The 18,489-nt window shown below is 45.0% G+C and overlaps 1 protein-coding gene across 3 annotated transcripts in view; it reads right to left on the bottom strand.

Moving 5' to 3' along the window:
• Positions 1-66: 66 nt before the first annotated feature.
• Positions 67-18,489, bottom strand: part of MTF1 (metal regulatory transcription factor 1) — a 52,573-nt gene continuing 34,150 nt past the window's right edge. For all 3 annotated transcript variants that reach the window (XM_005543916.5, XM_074011706.1, XM_005543917.5), the window contains exons 8-11: positions 14,022-14,124; positions 12,432-13,027; positions 7,975-8,038; positions 67-6,141 (exon numbers count right to left, since the gene is read on the bottom strand). In XM_005543916.5, coding sequence (XP_005543973.3) covers positions 5,711-6,141; positions 7,975-8,038; positions 12,432-13,027; positions 14,022-14,124 — 1,194 coding nt within the window. In that variant the 3' untranslated portion in view covers positions 67-5,710. The remainder of the gene's footprint in view (positions 6,142-7,974; positions 8,039-12,431; positions 13,028-14,021; positions 14,125-18,489) is intronic.

Here is an 18,489-nt window from a genome sequence, read left to right as displayed (position 1 = left end):
GGGGGAATGGTGGAAAAATGTCAACTATAGACAGGGTTGGGAAGAAATGCCACAGATACTACCAGATTTAAATAAGCATTTAATTAGGATTTCATTAGTATTTAATATTGCTTTTTCAATTCCAAAAAGTTAAATTTTCACTTCTTAGCAGATATTTTAAAGTACAATATTAAGTTTATACAAAATGAGCAATTAAGCAAACACCATTATTTCACATTCTTCAAAAATACAAATTCGTATTTATTCTTTTTTGGGTTTGGAGGTTTCTTCCTTTGGAAGTACTGAACCTGTAACGTTTTCATATCGCTCAGTGGAAGTCTGTTGTTCCCATGTTTCACACTTACTTTTACATAATCCAAATAAAACTATTTGGGATTTTAAAAGTTGTCACCAAGACCCCGGCCAATGATTAGTGTATGTCAAAAAAAAAGAGGGCTCTTGGGGGCTCTTGCCTTTCCTGGCTAGAAGATCTGAGCCAGAGATTAAGCAACAATCTGTTGCCAGCCACCTTCCCCAAACGGACTAGGAAGAGTTCACAGGAAAAGGGAACAGACGCTTTGAACTCTGACCCCCACCCTCACATTCTCCAAAACACAACTAAGGATGTAGACTGTTGAGTCAAACAGCCCTTGGGAGGCCTGAGAACACAGCAGGAAAAGGGCAAGAGAAGCCTCTGACTTGGCACACTACGAGGATAACAAGGATATTGCAAAAAACACCCCTGGGTTTTGGTGCAAAAAGGTTTTATGAAAAATTTTCCCATAAGAAAAAGTAGAAACTGCATTGAGCTGAGAAAGGGACACTACGTGATCGCCCAATTTTGGCCCAACAGGCACACCACCAAAAGGGCAGCATGTGGTTTTGAACCTCAATTCCAGTAGAAAAGCTTGTACTATGTACACATTGACATAAAGATCCAGTTTAATTTGCATTTTTCAGTGCAGACTGAGAAGCCCTCTCTTGAACAGGAGTAACAGTGAGAAATGCCCAGTGGTCGTTGGCTTCCCCTAAGGGCATGAGAAGAAATACAGGACCCCTTCCCTCCCTAAAAAAACATGCAAGAGGAAACAGGCTAATATGGCTAACCAATCAGAAATATGCTCCAGTTTTGTTGCCTCCACCCCGAAATATTAAGGAACAGATAATTTCTGATCTATGTCCCAGCAGAACCATTTGCATATTAGATCTATGAAAATCTTTCTGCTTTGGCTGAATTATATTTTAAAACTTGCCTATTCTATAGCCTGAGAATTTGAGAATTGAAGATAAAGTGGGGGAGATGGAGTAAAGGGTGGCTGAAGTATATTTTAAAACTCATCTATTCTATAGCCTGAGAATTGAAGATAAAATCGGGGAGGTGGAATAAAGGAAGAAAGTTGATAATGATTCATGGGATTTAATGTTTGTTTATAGGATTTAATGAAGGCTGGAGGCCTTTTTGCTTAAGGAACCAACACAGGTAGTATGGGGACCAGTATGGAAATGGCTCATGTTGCCCCCTGCCACCCATGCCCCCCCAAACATATTTCTGATTGGTGGTGTAAGACAATTGTAAACTCTTGAGAAATACTGTTGCAGTTCCACAAATCAATGGTTTCAATGACTCTGGAAAAGTCTTTAAGGACAATGGATGTGATTACAAATATCAAAGTCTAGAAGGTGCCAGGTTTCTACCTAGGAACAATCTGTTCCTTTCAGGCATCATTTTGTAATGGTGAAGAGGGAAAAGATGGCGAGAGACCAAGAAGTGATGAAAAAGGGCCTCAACAGTCAGCAGAAAACAGGACCCACAGCAGTTCTTCAGAGAGCCTGAGGGGGCGCCCTGGGGCACACAGGGAAGGCTTGCATAGATTGAGCGGTTGCTGAGAATGCATAATAGTGTTTCTCTATGGACAGCCTCATAGCACAGGGCTGATTGAGCGGAAAAACGCGGCCAGGCCAGGGCCACATGGGACAACGACCATCAAGCTACACATATTGCACCAAGGTAAGTGCTTTTCTTTTCACACCTCAATTTAACTTTTTATTCTGAGCAAAAAATAAACTTTGTGGAAAGTATATATATGTATATATACACACAAAAGAAATTGCAGCAATCGGGTTAAAGATAAAATAACCTAAAGTGCTTTTTTATTTTATTATTTCTTTAATATACCAATATGAGGTTCTGCAAACTTGTCCCTCTGGACACATTCAGCATTATACAAAGTCTCTCAGGAAAACCCACCCACCCTCCAATATCCCCATCAGTCCACAGCCTTGACCCTGAAAATAAAACTCTCCGATCTACCACCTATCCCAGAGGTGAAGAAGAGAAGCCCCTTGCCTTTTACTCAGAGAGATCTTCACATCTTAAGGCCCCTCCTGGGCTTTGTACCATGATCTCCTTCTAAACGGAGGTGGAATTCAATAAATGACACCACTTCTGTCACCACACTAGTGGTGCTCCCATGAGACTGGCCAGACCCTGCCAGGAAAGACTGGGCCACTTTCCCTCAATGCCCAACCTACCTGCCTGGGAAGGGCCAAGTTCACTAAGGCAGTTTGGTGGTGCCAGTCAGTTTCCTTACCACCTCCTAAGTCCATGAACCCCAATCCCTGGTGCTAAGCACCCTTTGAAGCGGTTGTCTAATTGGAGATGTTAGTAGGAACTAGAAGATAATGTACAGGGTGAAAATAGTTAAGTTTACTATGGGAGAGGAAAAAGGCTTGATTTTTACCTGCTAGAATTCTACAAATCCTCCCTAATCTCACCCTAGGTTCATTTCCCACGTTTGGGAAACCACACTCACCATGAAGGTTCTTTCTGGCTCCAGCTTAGCTAGGGGCCCTCTTTCTTCCAAGGTCCTTGGCACTAGAGACCAGGCTTACAGAAGGGCAGGTAGGAAAAAAGAACTGGAAAAGGAGGGAAAGGAAGACTGCCTACCCTGGGAAATAAACCTGATCTTCACAACTCACTGGCATTTTAAGCACATTCCTGATTTTTCAAAAGCTGATTGGATCTGATAGTCTTTCTTGTAATCTAAAGTCACCCTCAAAAGGCAGATACTTCAGCTTCTTCAACTGGAAAAATCTGTCAGCCTAAATACTGTTTAAGATGCTGCTTCGTCACCCCTGATCTTTGAGAGTGAAAAGGCCACTGACCTGGGTAGGCCCCAACATGAGCACGCCCTGGCTAGCCAGGAAGAGTCGATATTTAAACCATGGGTGCTTCAAATCTCCTTCCCTGGGCTCCTATTTCCCACCTCCACTCCCAGGGAATCCAAATCCCAGGTGACCACAGGATGGGCATATGGGAAGGTCATTACTGCCCTCTGATACTAGCTTACTTTGGGGTCCCATCACTACTCTCTCAGAAGTTGTAAACACCAAGGGCCCTACCTCAAAGCTTCCTGTGGGTGCAAGGCCCAGAGAGATCCAAGGAAAACTCATGCTCAGCAGCTGGTTTTCCAGGAGGACTAACCCACTGTGTTAACAGGAAATTCCTCCTGCCTTATCAACTTCTGCTGAGGTCAGTGGTCATCAGAAGCCACAATCCTTTTGGAGAAGGGAGTGCAGAAGGTCAAAAAGAAGTCAATTCCCTAGACCAGGCACGGTGGCTCACACGTGTAATCCCAGCACTTTGGGAGGCCGAGGCGGGCAGATCACCTGAGGTTGGGAGTTCGAGACCAGCCTGACCAACATGGAGAAACCCTGTCTCTACTAAAAATACAAAATTAGTCAGGCGTGGTGGTGCACGCCTGTAATCCCAGCTACTCGGGAGGCTGAGGCAGAATTGCTTGAACCTGGGAAGCGGAGGTTGTGGTGAGCCAAGATCGGGCCACTGCACTCCAGCCTGGGCAACAAAAGCGAAACTCCGTCTCAAAAAAAAAAAGAAGTCAATTCTTCTGGCTAGAGTCCTGGAATGAGAAATTGGCTGCTTGTAGGTAAGACCATTTCTCCTCATGGCAGTAACAACATTCACCACCACTGCCCTCTTTGTCTGTCCCTGAACATCCTTGCTAAAGCCAGGGAGGGCCCTTGGCTCCAAGGTAAATTATCTGCTCTCAATAATGTCTTGGCTGGCCCTGAGCAATGGCTCAGAGAACAGGAGAGTGACCAATGCAGATCCCTTTACATTAGGGAATGAAAATGCAAGGCAAAATTATGGCTGCTTCCTGCCTGACACTGTCAGTTTGGAAGAGCAGCCTTGTTTGTGGACCACCACTCTTTGCTCAGGGCAGGAAAATGGCTCTTGGGAGGCAGAGGCCTATTCTGCACCTTGGGCCATGCCTGGCCTCTGAGCTTGGTGAGTTTGGTCAGCACTCATGACTATGTTAATATAGCCTGTTGAGAGAAACCTTCATGCTAGTGTGGACTGTATCTTTTATTTTAAGAGGCAATGACTTGGAGCCAAAGGCAGACAGATGGATATAATTCTATACACACACACACACACAATTTTTTTCCTATAACACAACTTAGTGAAACATTCCAAATGAGATAACTTATTGCAACATTTCAGGCTTTTTGGTGGAAAGGGAATTTTTTTGTTTTGCTATACCCTGAGTAGAAGATCATCGTTTTGTGATTTTTCTTTTTTTTCTTTTTTTTTAAATAAATCACATGACTAAGCTGAGCAAGTCACATCCTTGTTTGCACTGTATGAGGCTGTATGCAAAATCCAGAGGGGGGCAGAGATGGAGGGGGCAACCCAAAGCCTGGCTGGAACCTGGAACCAGGACACCTGGCCTGCCAATTATATGCCACCTCATACGAATTCCCTTAAATCTGCACCTTCTTCTGATAAGCAAAATGCGGCCCTTCTGCTCTGAGGAAGAAAATACCATTAAAAAGAAGGCAGACCACCAAACAGCAACTGGCCATAAGCCACAAGTTCTCTCTAGGACAAAACAGCGATGTTCCCCAAGGAAAATTCACTGCGATCTGCAAGCCCTGGCAACCAACTGAGAGAAAGAACCAGGAAGGCAAAGACAGTGATCACGTTGCTAGAACCTGCTTTGCACATGTCATCGACAGACAGCAGTCAACAAGCTGCCTAGGGCCTCTGCAGAGCCAGATCAACCCCACAGCCTGTGAGCCAGGCCTTAAACTGCCTATTTGTGCTGAAGCGGGCTGCAGAACGACCCGTGTCATCCACCCTGAGCACCACCAACACTAAGCACAAATGACAACACCATCTCACCTGAACCCTGTCCAACTCACAGCTGCCTCACTGGCCTTTGCCACTGCCCTCTCTGATGAAGCAAGGGTCTGGCCTTCCAAGCAAATGTCAGCCTCAGATTCAAAAGACACACAGGAAGGAGCAACACCCAACACACTGAACTCTCCTGCCCAATCCACAAAGACCCCAGTGCAAGCGATGGGCAGCATCAGATTGATGGAAACCACACCCTTTCATTTAGAATTTTTATGCACACGAGTAACCTTAGTTTCCAAGTTCACATGACAACAAGCAAAAGTGACATACAGTGCAGCCAAACAGTTCACTTATAACTTAGCTTTTTTTGTTGTTTTTTGTTTTTTTCCAAAGATTAGTTCCTTAAAATGGATGCTCCTGGGATGTGAATAAAGAAAATACGTCTGAAAGGTGAGGATTTCAAACAGTAGATTTCTTCATCCTTCAAATTTCTGACCCATGATGGCAGGCATTGTACCTCATGCCTCCTGCTCACCCACTTTTTCCCGCAGGTGAGCACACACGGGCCCTTCACTTGGAGAAGCTGCTGGTGAGGCCCATCTCCTCCTCCCCCTGCAGTAGTGCTTCAATGGGAATCAGATTGGACGGAGTGTCTAGGCTCTGGAGGGACAGAAATTCTGACACATCCATGGCACTTAACGTTTCTGTCTGAGGGTCTGAAGGAGTCTCTGCTTGCCGGCTTTGCTCACAGGAGGAGGGTATGGTAGAGGATGATGACTGGGGAACAGGGGCTGAAGAGAAAGTCTGCGCTGGGAGCTGCAGGCTGGGCCCATCAGGAGCCTGAGGGCTCGGCTCTGGAGGGGGTGGGGAGGAGCAGCCCTTTCTCCTGCTGGTTGCCCGCTCCTTTGCAGAGTCCCGGCATGCACACTGACACTGACATGCCTCTTCTTGTTTGATGATGATCACAGGAACACTGAGGCCAATCTGCTGGACAGAGCTCCCTGCGAGAGAGGCGAGAGAGACTGCTCTTCAAGTAGCTGCAGAGGCAGGAGCATGAGGGACAGGGATACACGGGCTAGGTGAGAGCAGATTGCCATGGGAACCATGGGAAGGATGGTCACCACACTTCGGGGTTTGTTCTGCTTTAAATTGGACCACATGCCCTCTGAGGTAAAAGAGGGACACTCCCCAGCCGAAGACAAAGTCCCCTTTCCTTAGAAAGTCACACACACAATCTAGATGCACCCTGTATTTCCAGCTTCATTTCCAGTCATTCTCCACTGCACCCTCCATGTGGATGCCTACCTTGTTCCTGACACGTTCTTTACATCCCTGGGCCTGTGGGCTCTTCCTTATGCCTAGAATCCCTGGACACTACTCTTCTGGAGAACTGACACTCATCTTTCAAGACCTAGCTCACTCCCCCACTTCTGTAGGCCTATGCAGAGGGCTAGCTTGGATGAAGCACGTACCCAGCTTCCCAGCACACATGCACAGTGCTGCTATCTTCCTTCCACACCTCTCTCCTTGCGGTACAGGACCTGCTTGGTTCTGCCTGCCCAGGAGACTCTGAGCTCCTTTAGGACATCTTACTCATCTCTCTTTCATGTGTTGTGCGAACACTTGCTCCATATTCAGCCAGACTTTGTGTGTCTTGACAGAGCTAAGGACCAATGGGAAGGACCAGGTGCAGTGGCTCATGCCTGTATGTAATCCCTGTACTTTGGCAGGCTGAGGAGGGAGGATCTCTTGAGCCCAGGTGTTTGAGACCAGTCTGAACAATATAGTGAGACTTTGTTTCTACACATAATAAAGAAAAATTAGGCCGGGCTTGGTGGCTCACGCCTGTAATCCCAGCACTTTGGGAGGCCAAGGTGGGCAGATCACTTGAGGTCAAGAGTTCGAGACCAGCCTGGCCAACATGGTGAATCCTTGTCTCTACTCAAAATACAAAAAGTAGCTGGACATGGTGGTGAGTGCCTGGAATCCCAGCTACTTGGGAGGCTGAGGCATGAGAATCACTTGAACCTGGGAGGCAGGGGTTGCAGTGAGCCGGGATTGCGCCACTGCACTCCAGCCTCCGCAACAGAACGTGACTCCATCTCAAAAAAAAAAAAAAGAAAAAGAAAAATTAACCAGGCATGGTGGTGCATGCCTATAGTCCCAGCTACTTGGGGGGGCTGAGGCAAGAGGACTGCCTGAGCCCAGGAGGTCCAGGCTGCAGTGAGCTGTGATCGTGCCACCACACTGTGGCCTGGGTGACAGCAAGACCTTGTCTCAAAAACAAAACAAAACAAAGGCCAATGAGCAGGAGAACAGGGTGGGAACTGGGAGGCCTGACAACTAGTGCTTTGGTTCCACCATAAATTCACTTATAACCTTGGGGGAGTCATTTAATTTTTCTGGGTCCCAGTGTCTTAATCGATAAAATAAAGAATTTGAATAAAAGGAACTTTCAGCTCTCTATGTGTCTCTGACCCAGATGCTATTTCTTCATTACTGTAATTAGAAAAGAGTCCAGTGAATTAACAACTGCCCTCTTTAGCATTAACTGTGATTCAAAAATTTTTTTCTGGCTACATTTTAAAGCTGTATCTGAAAGAGAAAGAACTGTTACTAAAGAATGTTAAACACAGTATTTTGGCCAGAAGTATACTAACTTTTAATAGTTGTGAGAATATGAAATACTCTAGCCAACAATACAATGTGAAGAATTTAACTGAGGCTGTTTAAAGATTTTTAAAGTTTTAGAAACTGGGACAAAGCAGTAATTAGCTGTGCCTCAAGGGGCCCACAGAGTTGCCTTCTCTTAAGGCTAACATGGAATTACATACCTGGGCTACTGGCTACTGGTACTGCAGTGGTAAAAAACACCTTCTCAACTTTAGATGCTTGCTGCTGAAAAAAGAAAAAGAAATCCCATTTATAGCCACTGTAATATGGCAGATCCCCAGGGACCTGAAGCCTCCCTGATTGTAATGGTCATCCAAGACGACAGAAAACCCTTAGTGTTCAGGGGTTTTTGTACTGAGTGATGTTTTGTTTGTGCTCTGACATGAGGTCACTGCACTGTTTGACATTCAGTGCTGACAACGTAGCTAGCTTTGTACGCTACTAGTTGGCTGGCTCCCAGCTGCCTAATCCAGTAGGTTCTGTATCCAAAGGCTCCTCCTCCTCCAAGGTTGCTTTTCTCAAGCAGATGGTCTTCTCAGAGGGATCCCAGGGCTAGCTTTCCTTCAGATTCTCCACCTTCCCTGCTGCCTCCCAATACTTCTAAGAAAGCTGAAAAGTTCTTTTTTTCCCCTCAGAGATTAAGTTGCATGCCAAGGACAGGCTAAGGCTTCCTCTCACAGGCAGACAGCCCTGTAAAGGCCTTGTGCTATAAGGTGCACAGCATAGTTCAAGGGTGGGCCCTAGATTTGGCCACACTTGGATTCAAGTCCAAGCTCTGCCACTTATTAGTTGTTGATGTTGAGCATGTGATTTAACCTCTTAGAGTCTTGTTTCCCCACCTATAAAAACAGGAATAATAACTGCTATGGATGGAGTATCTGTCCCCTCCAAAACTCATGTTGAAAGTTAATCCCCAGTGTGGCAGTATTGAGAGGCTGGGTTTTTAAGAGGTGACTGGGTCATGAATGAATTAATTCACTCATGGATTAATGGGTTATCATGGGAGTGGGACTGGTGGCTTTATAAGAAGAGTAAGAGAAGCAGGGTGTGGTGGTACATGCCTATAGTCCCAGCTATTTGGAAGACTGAGGGAGGATCGCTTGAGCCTAGGAGTTTAAAGCCAGCCCAGCCTGGAACATAGTGAGATTCTCTCTCTTAAACAAACAAACAAACAAAAAGGCCGGGCACAGTGGTGGCTCACACCTGTGATCCCAGCACTTTGGGAGGCCAAGGCGGGCGGATCACAAGGTCAGGAGATGGAGACCATCCTGGCTAACATGGTGAAACCCTGTCTCTACTAAAAATATAAAAAATTAGCTGGGCGTGGTGGTGGGTGCCTGTAGTCCCAGCTACTCGGGAGGCTGAGGCAGGAGAATGGTGTGAACCTGGGAGGTGGAGGTTGCAGTGAGCCAAGATCTCGCCACTGCACTCCAGCCTGGGCGACAGTGTGAGACTCCATCTCAAAAAAATAAAAATAAATAAAATAAATAAATAATAAGAAGAGAGTCCCGAGCTAGGATGTTCAACCCCTTGCCATGTGATGCTCTGTGCTGCCTCAGGACTCTGCAGAGGGTTCCACACCAGCAGGGCGGCCCTCCAGATGTGGCCCCTCAACTTTGGACTTCTCAGCCTCCATAACTCTAAGAAATAAATGTGTTTTCTTTATAAATTACCCAGTTTGGGGTATTCTGTTTTAAGCAACAGAAAATGGACTAAGACAATAACCAAAAACCTTTCAAAGGCCCCTGTGAGGATGAAATGAGATGATGCACGTAGGACACTTGGCGCATGGTGAACATTCAGTAAACATTATTATTTAAGGCCGGGCATGGTGGCTCACACCTGTAATCCCAGCACTTTGGGAGGCCGAGGCGGGTGGATCACCTGAGGTCAGGAGTTCGAGAACATTCATTATTTATATTATGACTAAGCAGGACTACAAACCCATGCCCAGAAAGTCACCCTTATCACTCTACTATACTTCCTATTACATGGGCTAAAAGGTTTCTACTTTCTTGAAGTCTTATCTTGAGGCAGCTTTGTCTTTTATCTCTCTAAAAAGGAAATTAAAAAGTGCCTCTAAGATGAGTGTGGGAGGAAAGTGAAAGCTTCTGGCTAAGTTATATAGCAGATGATACTATAAAATAATAATGGAGGCCGGGCATGGTGGCTCACGCTTGTAATCCCAGCACTTTAGGAGGCCAAGGTGGGCAAATCACCTGAGGCCAGGAGTTGGAGACCAGCCTGGCCAACACGGCGAAACCCTGTCTCTACTAAAAATTCAAAAATTAGCCAGGCGTGGTGGTGTGTGCCTGTAGTCCCAGCTACTCGGGAGGCTGAGTCAGGAGAATCGCTTGAACCCAGGAGGCAGAGGTTGCAGTGAGCCAAGACTGCACCACTGCACTCCAGCCTGGGCAACAAAGCAAGAATCTGACTCAAAAAAAAAAGAAAAAAAAAGGAGAAGTGAGACCCATATTTAAATACCTGAAAAGAAAAGGGATGACTTGTTTCACTCAGCACCCCAGGACAGGGCCAGAGAAAACAATAAAAACCACATGGAGGCGGGCTGGGTCACAACACTGGAAAGCCCTTTCCAATGACTCTGGCTATCTAGAAATGGAAACAGGCTCTCTAGATCTAGAGAGGATTGGCAGCCTACTTCTGGAATTTGAGTGTTCTCCCTATTGAGCCCCAAATCGCCTTTCTAGTGTGTCTGATAGTAGCATACATCCACCTCTAGATTCTCCAACTTAGTACCATCCTTTTCTCCATCTAATTCCTACCCGTATCTCAAGGCTCACCTGACCTGTATGGTCACCCAACAAACCATTAGTGTCTGAACCCCTCAACGCAGTGGCCAAGAGCCACCAACTCTGGGATCAATCTGCTTATGCTTAAATCCCAGCTTTGCCACTTGTGAGCTGTGGGAACTTCAGCCAGTCACCAAACCTCTCTGGACCTCTGCCCTCCATTGGGAAAATTAGACCTACCTCCTAGGATTGTTGTAATATGTTAAAATGTGCTTTGTGTGACACACAGAGCTGCAGGTATACAGAGATAGTAAAAATATCAATGATTACTAGGGGAGGGGGAAGACGTAGCAGGGATGAATAAGTGAAGGACAAGGAATTTTTTAAAAAGTGAAACTATTCTGGATATTATAATGGTAGATAGATGACATTACGCATTTGTCAAAACCAGTAGAACTGTACAGCACAAAGAATGGACCCTAATGTGAACTATGGACTTTAGATAATAATAATGTATCAATACTGGTTCATCAGATGTAACCAACGTACCACACTGTTGCAAGATGTTAGTAATAGGGGACAAACACAAGATGATACAGATAAAAAATAATAATAATAATAGGGGAGGGAGGGCTGGGCATGATGGCTCACGCCTATGGTCCCAGCACTTTGGGAGACTGAGGCAGGCAGATCGCTTGAGTCTAGGAGTTCAAGACCAGCCTAGGCAACATGGCGAAACCCCATCTCTATAAAAAATACAAAAAATTAGCCAGTCGTGGTGGTGGGTGCCTGTAGTCCCAGTTAGGAGACTAAGGTGGGAGGATGGCTTGAGCTCGAGAGGCGGAGGTTGCAGTGAGCTGAGATAGCACCACTGCACTCTAGCGTGGGTGACAGAGCCAGATCCTGCCTCAAAATATATAATAATGATAATAATAAGAGGGGAAACTGGGGATGGAGAAAGGTTTATGGAAACTCTCTGTACCATCTGTTCAATAAAGTCCAAAAAAAAGTAATCTAAAAATAATGTACATAGGTAATAACTGACACGTTGCAAATCCTCAATTTTAAAAAATATGTAGCACATAAGTCCTTACACATAGTAAGGACTCAATAAATAATAGCTGTTGATGTTTTTTAAATTATCATTATTAGTATTTAGTACTTAATCTACTGGTAATATTAACTTTCTTTTTGGCATTTTTAGCCTCTTTAACTAGAATATACGTTTTTATAAAAAAATAAATCATGTTTTTTTTCTCTTTTCTGTATCCTCCAGATATTCAGTGTGGTATATGGCAAATATCAGGCTTTCAAAGTTGTGAGATTGGCCACCCTGAGACAATTCTTCACCATGAAGCATTAACTGAAAGACCAAGTCATTTCCCTAGTCATCAAGACCAAGCACTTCCTCAGAAAATGATTCTATGATGGGCTGTGGGAGCAGATTAGTTCTCTGACTTGGCCACTGCTATCCGGTGCCATCTGACTGGGTCACATCAGTCCCTCACATCAGTCTGACTCTGCCTTGAAGACAACCTTCTTTTTCTGGAATATTCTGGGGCCTCTGGAGTTTGCTGACTGCTTTTTTATACTAGAAGATGTGATTAGATTCCAGTATCAGTAGGAATATTTGTTCGAGTGCCTCCTGCTAGATAAAGACTGTTTCTCTGCTCCTTATTGTAGGTACTGACCACAGCATTTCCTACATTTATACCACTTGATTATGTGGAAAATGACTAAAAGGTAGTCATTGACAAGTTTCATGGTGGATATGACAGCCACTTTTCTTTTTGAAGTAAAAACTTCTGAACACGTCACCTATGTAAACACACTTCACCCCACTGGGTATATTTATACATAATACTTACAATTTGTTCTTGGTTTTGTGGAGAACTGGTGGCACCATTTAATATCCATTGTAAGTTCTGTTCTCCCATGACTAGGCTGGATTGCAGGATAGCTGTGTTGGGAGTCGGGGTGATGGTTATTGTGGGATTATTAGTTAGGACAGAGTTGGCACCCAGGGGCAGAGTCTGGACCATGGCTGGCAGGGGCTCAGTAGTACTTTGTGGTGGGGCTGGTGCTGCCACAGCTGATGCCACTGCCGCTGCTGATGCAGAAGCCCCAGCAACAACAGAAAGTCCTGGTACGATGGGCTGCGGTGCCTGGGGGTGTGGAATAAACTCTTGATGATTAGCAGCAAACTGTGTGCTGTGGGGAACAGGCACTTCTGGAGGTTGTAAGAGAGCAGGGGGGTTGCCAAATGCAGCTTGCTGGGAGCCAGGTCCTAGGGAAGGAGCAGGCGGAGGAGCAGACGGAGCTGAGGCAGGTAGTAGAGGCTGGGGTGGCTCGGAGAGGCCAGGCTGCAGTACAAGTGGAAGAGATAAAGATGCTGAATTTCCTGTGGATGGCGGAACATCACTGACTGACTCTGCATCACCATTAAAACTTTCAATCAAGGAAGCTGGCAAGAAAAAGAAATAGAAATATATATATACATATCCCAAGCCTTAGATGAGCCACAAAAACAGTCATTATGGGCTAAACAAAACACAGCTGAAGTCCACTGAACTCATCTCTTCATAGCTAGCAGGCCAGCTTTCTGTCATTTTCATTTAGTGACACCTCTGGTCAAAGTATCAAGTTTCACCATCAACCTCACTTCCTAAATGTGAAGAACCAATGTAGGTCTAACCATTTTAAAAAGTGTCTTAAGGCTTTTCTGGCAAAGAGACTAAACATCCTTTTTTTGATATAACTAGTGAATATACTTTCTGACTAATGGGAAGTTTTACAGACAAATTTTCATCGAACACAGTATGATCGATGCATCTGAAATTTGTGAGTTTGTGGGTCCTGTTCATTCATAGACAGTGTATCACATCAGAAGAAAGAGCTCACAAGGCTGGGCACGGTGGTTCATGCCTGTAGTCTTAGAACTTTGGTAGGCTGAGGCAGGTGGATTGCCTAAGCTCAGGAGTTTGAAAGCAGCCTGGGCAACATGACAAAATCCCATCTCCACCAAAAATAAAATAAAATAAAATTAGCTGGGTGTGGTGGCACATGCCTGTGGTCCCAGCTACTCGGGAGGCTGAGGTGGGAGGATCACTTAAGCCTGGAGGTGGAGGTTGCAGTGAGCCAAGATCACACCACTGCACTCCCACCTGGTGACAACATGAGACGCTGTCTCAAAAAAAAAAAAAAAGGCAGAAGAAAGAGCTCACAGCTCCTCCCATTTTGTTTTTTACAGCCAACAAAAGATTCTGGGAAAAGAGACTCTCTTCTTCAGGACTGAGGGAAGTAGGGGAAAAGATGGAATTAAACTGAAAGACTCAAACTTTTCTGACCCTTTATAGAAAGCTCACTTCATTTAAGCTAACTAGAATGATTCATTGTGCCTATGACTCAGTGTGTCAGCAAGTGCTGAGATGTGAGTAGAAAGAGTCCATGTGACAAACCTGTCTGTTGAGGATCTTCCTGAATTGCCGTATCATCTGAATTCTGGAACATTGATTCAAAGATGATTGCTGGTGAAATTGTGCTGAGGTCCTGGCCCTGGGTCTATTGGAGAAAGACAAAGATGTGAGATTGGCCATCTTGAGACAATTCTTCACCATGAGAGAAAACATTCAAAGCAGCAGAACTAGAAAGAAAATCTTTTTTATGCATCTTGTTTCTACCTTTTGCTATTTAAAGTAACACATATTTTCTTAAGCCTTAGACACTAAAGATTTGGGTCCTCAAATATTTTATTTTTATTTATTTATTTTTTAATAGAGATAGAATCTCACTATGTTGCCCAGGCTGGTCTTGAACTCCTGGGCGTAAGCAATCCACTCAACCTCAGACTCCTAAAATGTTAGGATTACAGGCATAAGCCACCATGCCCAGCCCCTCAAATACTTTAAAACAGGAACTGGCACACTATGACTTGCCAGTTATTTCCTGTTTTTGTAAATAAAGTTTTATTGGAACACAGGCAAACGCATTCATTTACATATTATCTGTGCTACAGATGGCAGAGTTGCTACTTTTGCTACAATGGCAGAGTTGACTAGTTGTGACATAGACCATGTGATCGACAAAGCCTAAAATATTTACTATCTGGCTCATTACCAAAAAACCTTGCTGACTTCTGATCTAAAAGACCAAATCTTACATTAAAAAATGAGATTATAGGCCGGGTGTGGTGGCTCACGCCTGTAATCCCAGCACTTTGGGAGGCTGAGGCAGGCAGATCACCTGAGGTCAGGAGTTCGAGACCAGCCTGGCAAACAGGGTAAAACCCCGTTTCTACTAAAAATACAAAAATTAGCAGGGCGTGGTGGCAGGCGCCTGTAATCCCAGCTACTTGGGAGGCTAAGGCAGGAGAATCGCTTGAACCTGGGAGGCAGAGGTTGCAGTGAACCAAGATCACACCATTGCACTCCAGCCCGGGTGACAGAGCAAGACTCTGTATCCAAAAAAAAAAAGAAAAAAGATTATATAATATTCATTACCCTGCAACTTGCTTTCCTCGTGTAATAACATTGTGAATATCTTTCATAATATCTATGATATTCTAATATGTATGCATGGTAATAAATCAAACAAGACAATGATGATAATAGTGATAGCTTTATACTTAATAAAAGGTCAGAGGCATTAAAAACAAAAGGTAAAATGTGAGGGGGAAAAACCCAACACAATCCCTGAGGGCCTGCCTCCCCACAGGCACTAACTAAAATGAGCACTCTTCACTTTAGTTCAGGGAAGGGAAAAGACTACAGTTCTTCTATCCATGGTCAACCTCCAATCCACCTCTACCCCTACAGTCTGTAGGGCAAGAGTGGTAAGGGCAACTGCCTACAAAGTTCAGACAAGGAACAGAAATACGTGAAGCAAGGGAGGTGGGTTGTGGCATACTGGAGAGAATGCATGCCAGTCACCTCAAGGGCTTCAGCCAAATGCTGTCACGGGACTATGCAGGCCAGGAATTACCAGAACTCAAGTGGCAAAATTTTGATTTTCTTTTTTTTGAGACAGGGTTTCTTTATTCTATTGCCCAGGCTGGAATGCAGTGGTATGATCATAGCTCCCTGCGGCCTTCAACTCCCAGGCTCAAGCGATCCTCCCACCTCAGCCTCCAAGTAGCTCGGACCACAGGTATGGGCCACTACATCTGGATAATTTTTTAATTTTTCTGTAGAGATAGGGTCTCACTATGTTGTCCAGCCTGGTCTTGACCTGGGCTCAAGGGATCCTCCCACCCCAACCTCCCAAAGTGCTGGGATTATAGGTGTGAGCCACCGTATCAGATGCAGAAATTTTGATTTTTACATGAAATCTACCAACTTGTGGCCGGGCGCGGTGGCTCAAGCCTGTAATCCCAGCACTTTGGGAGGCCGAGGTCAGGAGATCGAGACCACCCTGGCTAACACGGTGAAACCCCGTCTCTACTAAAAAAAATACAAAAAAACTAGCCGGGCGAGGTGGCGGACACCTGCAGTCCCAGCTACACGGGAGGCTGAGGCAGGAGAACGGCGTGAACCCGGGAGGCGGAGCTTGCAGTGAGCTGAGATCTGGCCACTGCACTCCAGCCTGGGCGACAGAGCAAGACTCCGTCTCAAAAAAAAAAAAAAAAAAAAAACGAAATCTACCAACTTGTAAAGAAAAGCAAGTACAGCTGACCCTTGAACAATATGTGTTTGAACTGCACAAGTGGACTTACACTTGGACTTTTTTCCACTTCTGCCACCCCTGACACAGCAAAACCAACCCCTCCTCTTCCTTTTCCTCTGCCTACTCAATGTGAAGACAATGAGGATGAATCACCTTTACAATGATCTACTTCCACTTAATAAAAAGTAAATTTATTTTCTCTTCTTTGTGATTTTCTTAACATTTTATTTTTTCTAGCTTACTTTAAGAATACAATATGTAATACATATAACATTCAAAATATCTGCTAATCTAAACTGTTTATGTTATCAGTAAGGCTTCCAATCACCGTAGGCTAAGGCCATTGCTAGCTCAGTTTTGAGGGAGTCAAAAGTTATACTAGGATTTGGTTGTGCAGGGGGTATGGGTTGGGGGGCCAGCATCCCTAGCCCCTGTGTTGTTCAAAGGTCACATGTAATTGAAAATAACATAAACACACCATATACACCAAACTAAAACCTAATTTTAGGGCAGATCTTGCCCTAGTGACAACTTACGTTTTAAGGTCATTTTGCAACAACTCTGCTTCTAGAAGGGAGAACTCAGAAGGATCACTTTGGGATTGGGCAGAAGTGTGGTGACGAGTGGGGCTGTCCACCAATCTAGATGTGCTCAAAGATTAAATTGCCCACTGGAGCCAAAAGGCGACAATTATTCTCCCCCTACCCCTTTTTTTTGAGACAGGGTCTAGCTCTGTTACCCAGGCTGGAGTGCAGTGGCACAGTCAAATCACTGTAACCTCGAACTCCCGGGCTCAAGATCATCCCCTCAGCCTCCCAAGTAGCTGGAACTACAGGCACATGCCACCATGCCTGGCTGCTTTTAAAAATCATTGTTAGTAGAGATAAGGTCCTGCTATGTTGCCCAGCGTGGTCCTGAACTGGCCTCAAGCGGTCCTCCTAAAGCACTGGGATTACAAGTATGAGCCCCCACCACCAGCTGATGATTCTATTCTAAGTCTATCAGCTGAAGGAGGGGAAATTCAGTGATTTTTTTTTTTAAGTTCAGTGATCTTGATTGCCAATATGATAGAAGCTGAAGTCAGAAATTATGTGAGGCCAGGCGCAGCGGCTCACACCTGTAATCCCAGCAGTTTGGGGGGCTGAGACAGGCAGATCACTTGAGGTCAAGTGTTCGAGACCAGCCTGACCAACATGGTGAAACCCCGTCTCTACCAAAAATACAAAAATTAGCTGAGCATGGTGGTGTGTGCCTCAAATCCCAGCTACTCGGGAGGCTGGGGCAGGAGAATTAGTTGCACCTGGGAAGTAGAGGTTGCAGCGAGCCGAGATCAAGTCACTGTACTCCAGCCTGGGTGATGGAGTGAGACTCCATCTCAAATCTAGTGGGACAACTTCCAGCTTCCAGTCCAGACAGAGTTAAAGCTCATAGGCCAACAGTGTGACCTTCAAATTTTCATTGTGATACAAAGAAATACATTTTACACTGTATATACATATATTCTTCATATTATATACATATCCATATATGTAACTGAAACAAGTCTATGAAACAGACCTTATCCTTACTATGTGCAATGTCCTCTGATTTTTGTTCTATTCTATTATGTCTTTGAAATGCTGATTGTAAACCACTATTTTAAAACCCAATAAAAAGGTGCAATCCAGTTTGAAAAATAGTTGACTAACAACTACCATTGAGCATAAGCTTTGCAATCTCCTCACAGTTATTATTATTATATTATTATTTTTGAGCTGGAGTCTTGCTCTGTTACCCAAGCAGGAGTGCAGTGGCACAATCTTGGCTCACTGCAAGCTCCGCCTCCCAGGTTCACGCCATTCTCCTGCCTCAGCCTCCCGAGGAGCTGGGACTACAGGCGCCCGCCACCACGCCCGGCTAATTCTGTGTTTTGTATTTTTAGTAGAGACGGGGTTAGCTGTGTTAGCCTCGTTAACCATGACACAGTGTTCACTGTGTTAGCCCAAACGGTCTCGATCTCCTGACCTCATCATCTACCCGCCTTGGCCTCCCAAAGTGCTGGGATTACAGGCGTGAGCCACCGTGACTGGCCATAGTTATTATTTTTGTTCTGTTTATAAATCATTACAGGTAGTAACATAATTAAAAAGGAATGAGCTGGCCGGGCACAGTGGCTCAAGCCTGTAATCCCAGCACTTTGGGAGGCCGAGACAGGCGGATCACAAGGTCAGGAGATCGAGACCATCCTGGCTAATACGGTGAAACCCAATCTCTACTAAAAAATAC

The sequence above is a fragment of the Macaca fascicularis genome, chromosome 1 (assembly GCF_037993035.2).
Source record: "Macaca fascicularis isolate 582-1 chromosome 1, T2T-MFA8v1.1".
Lineage (NCBI taxonomy): Eukaryota > Metazoa > Chordata > Mammalia > Primates > Cercopithecidae > Macaca > Macaca fascicularis.
Note: the sequence above shows the minus strand (reverse complement) of the source record. Positions and strands in the feature narration are given on the sequence as shown.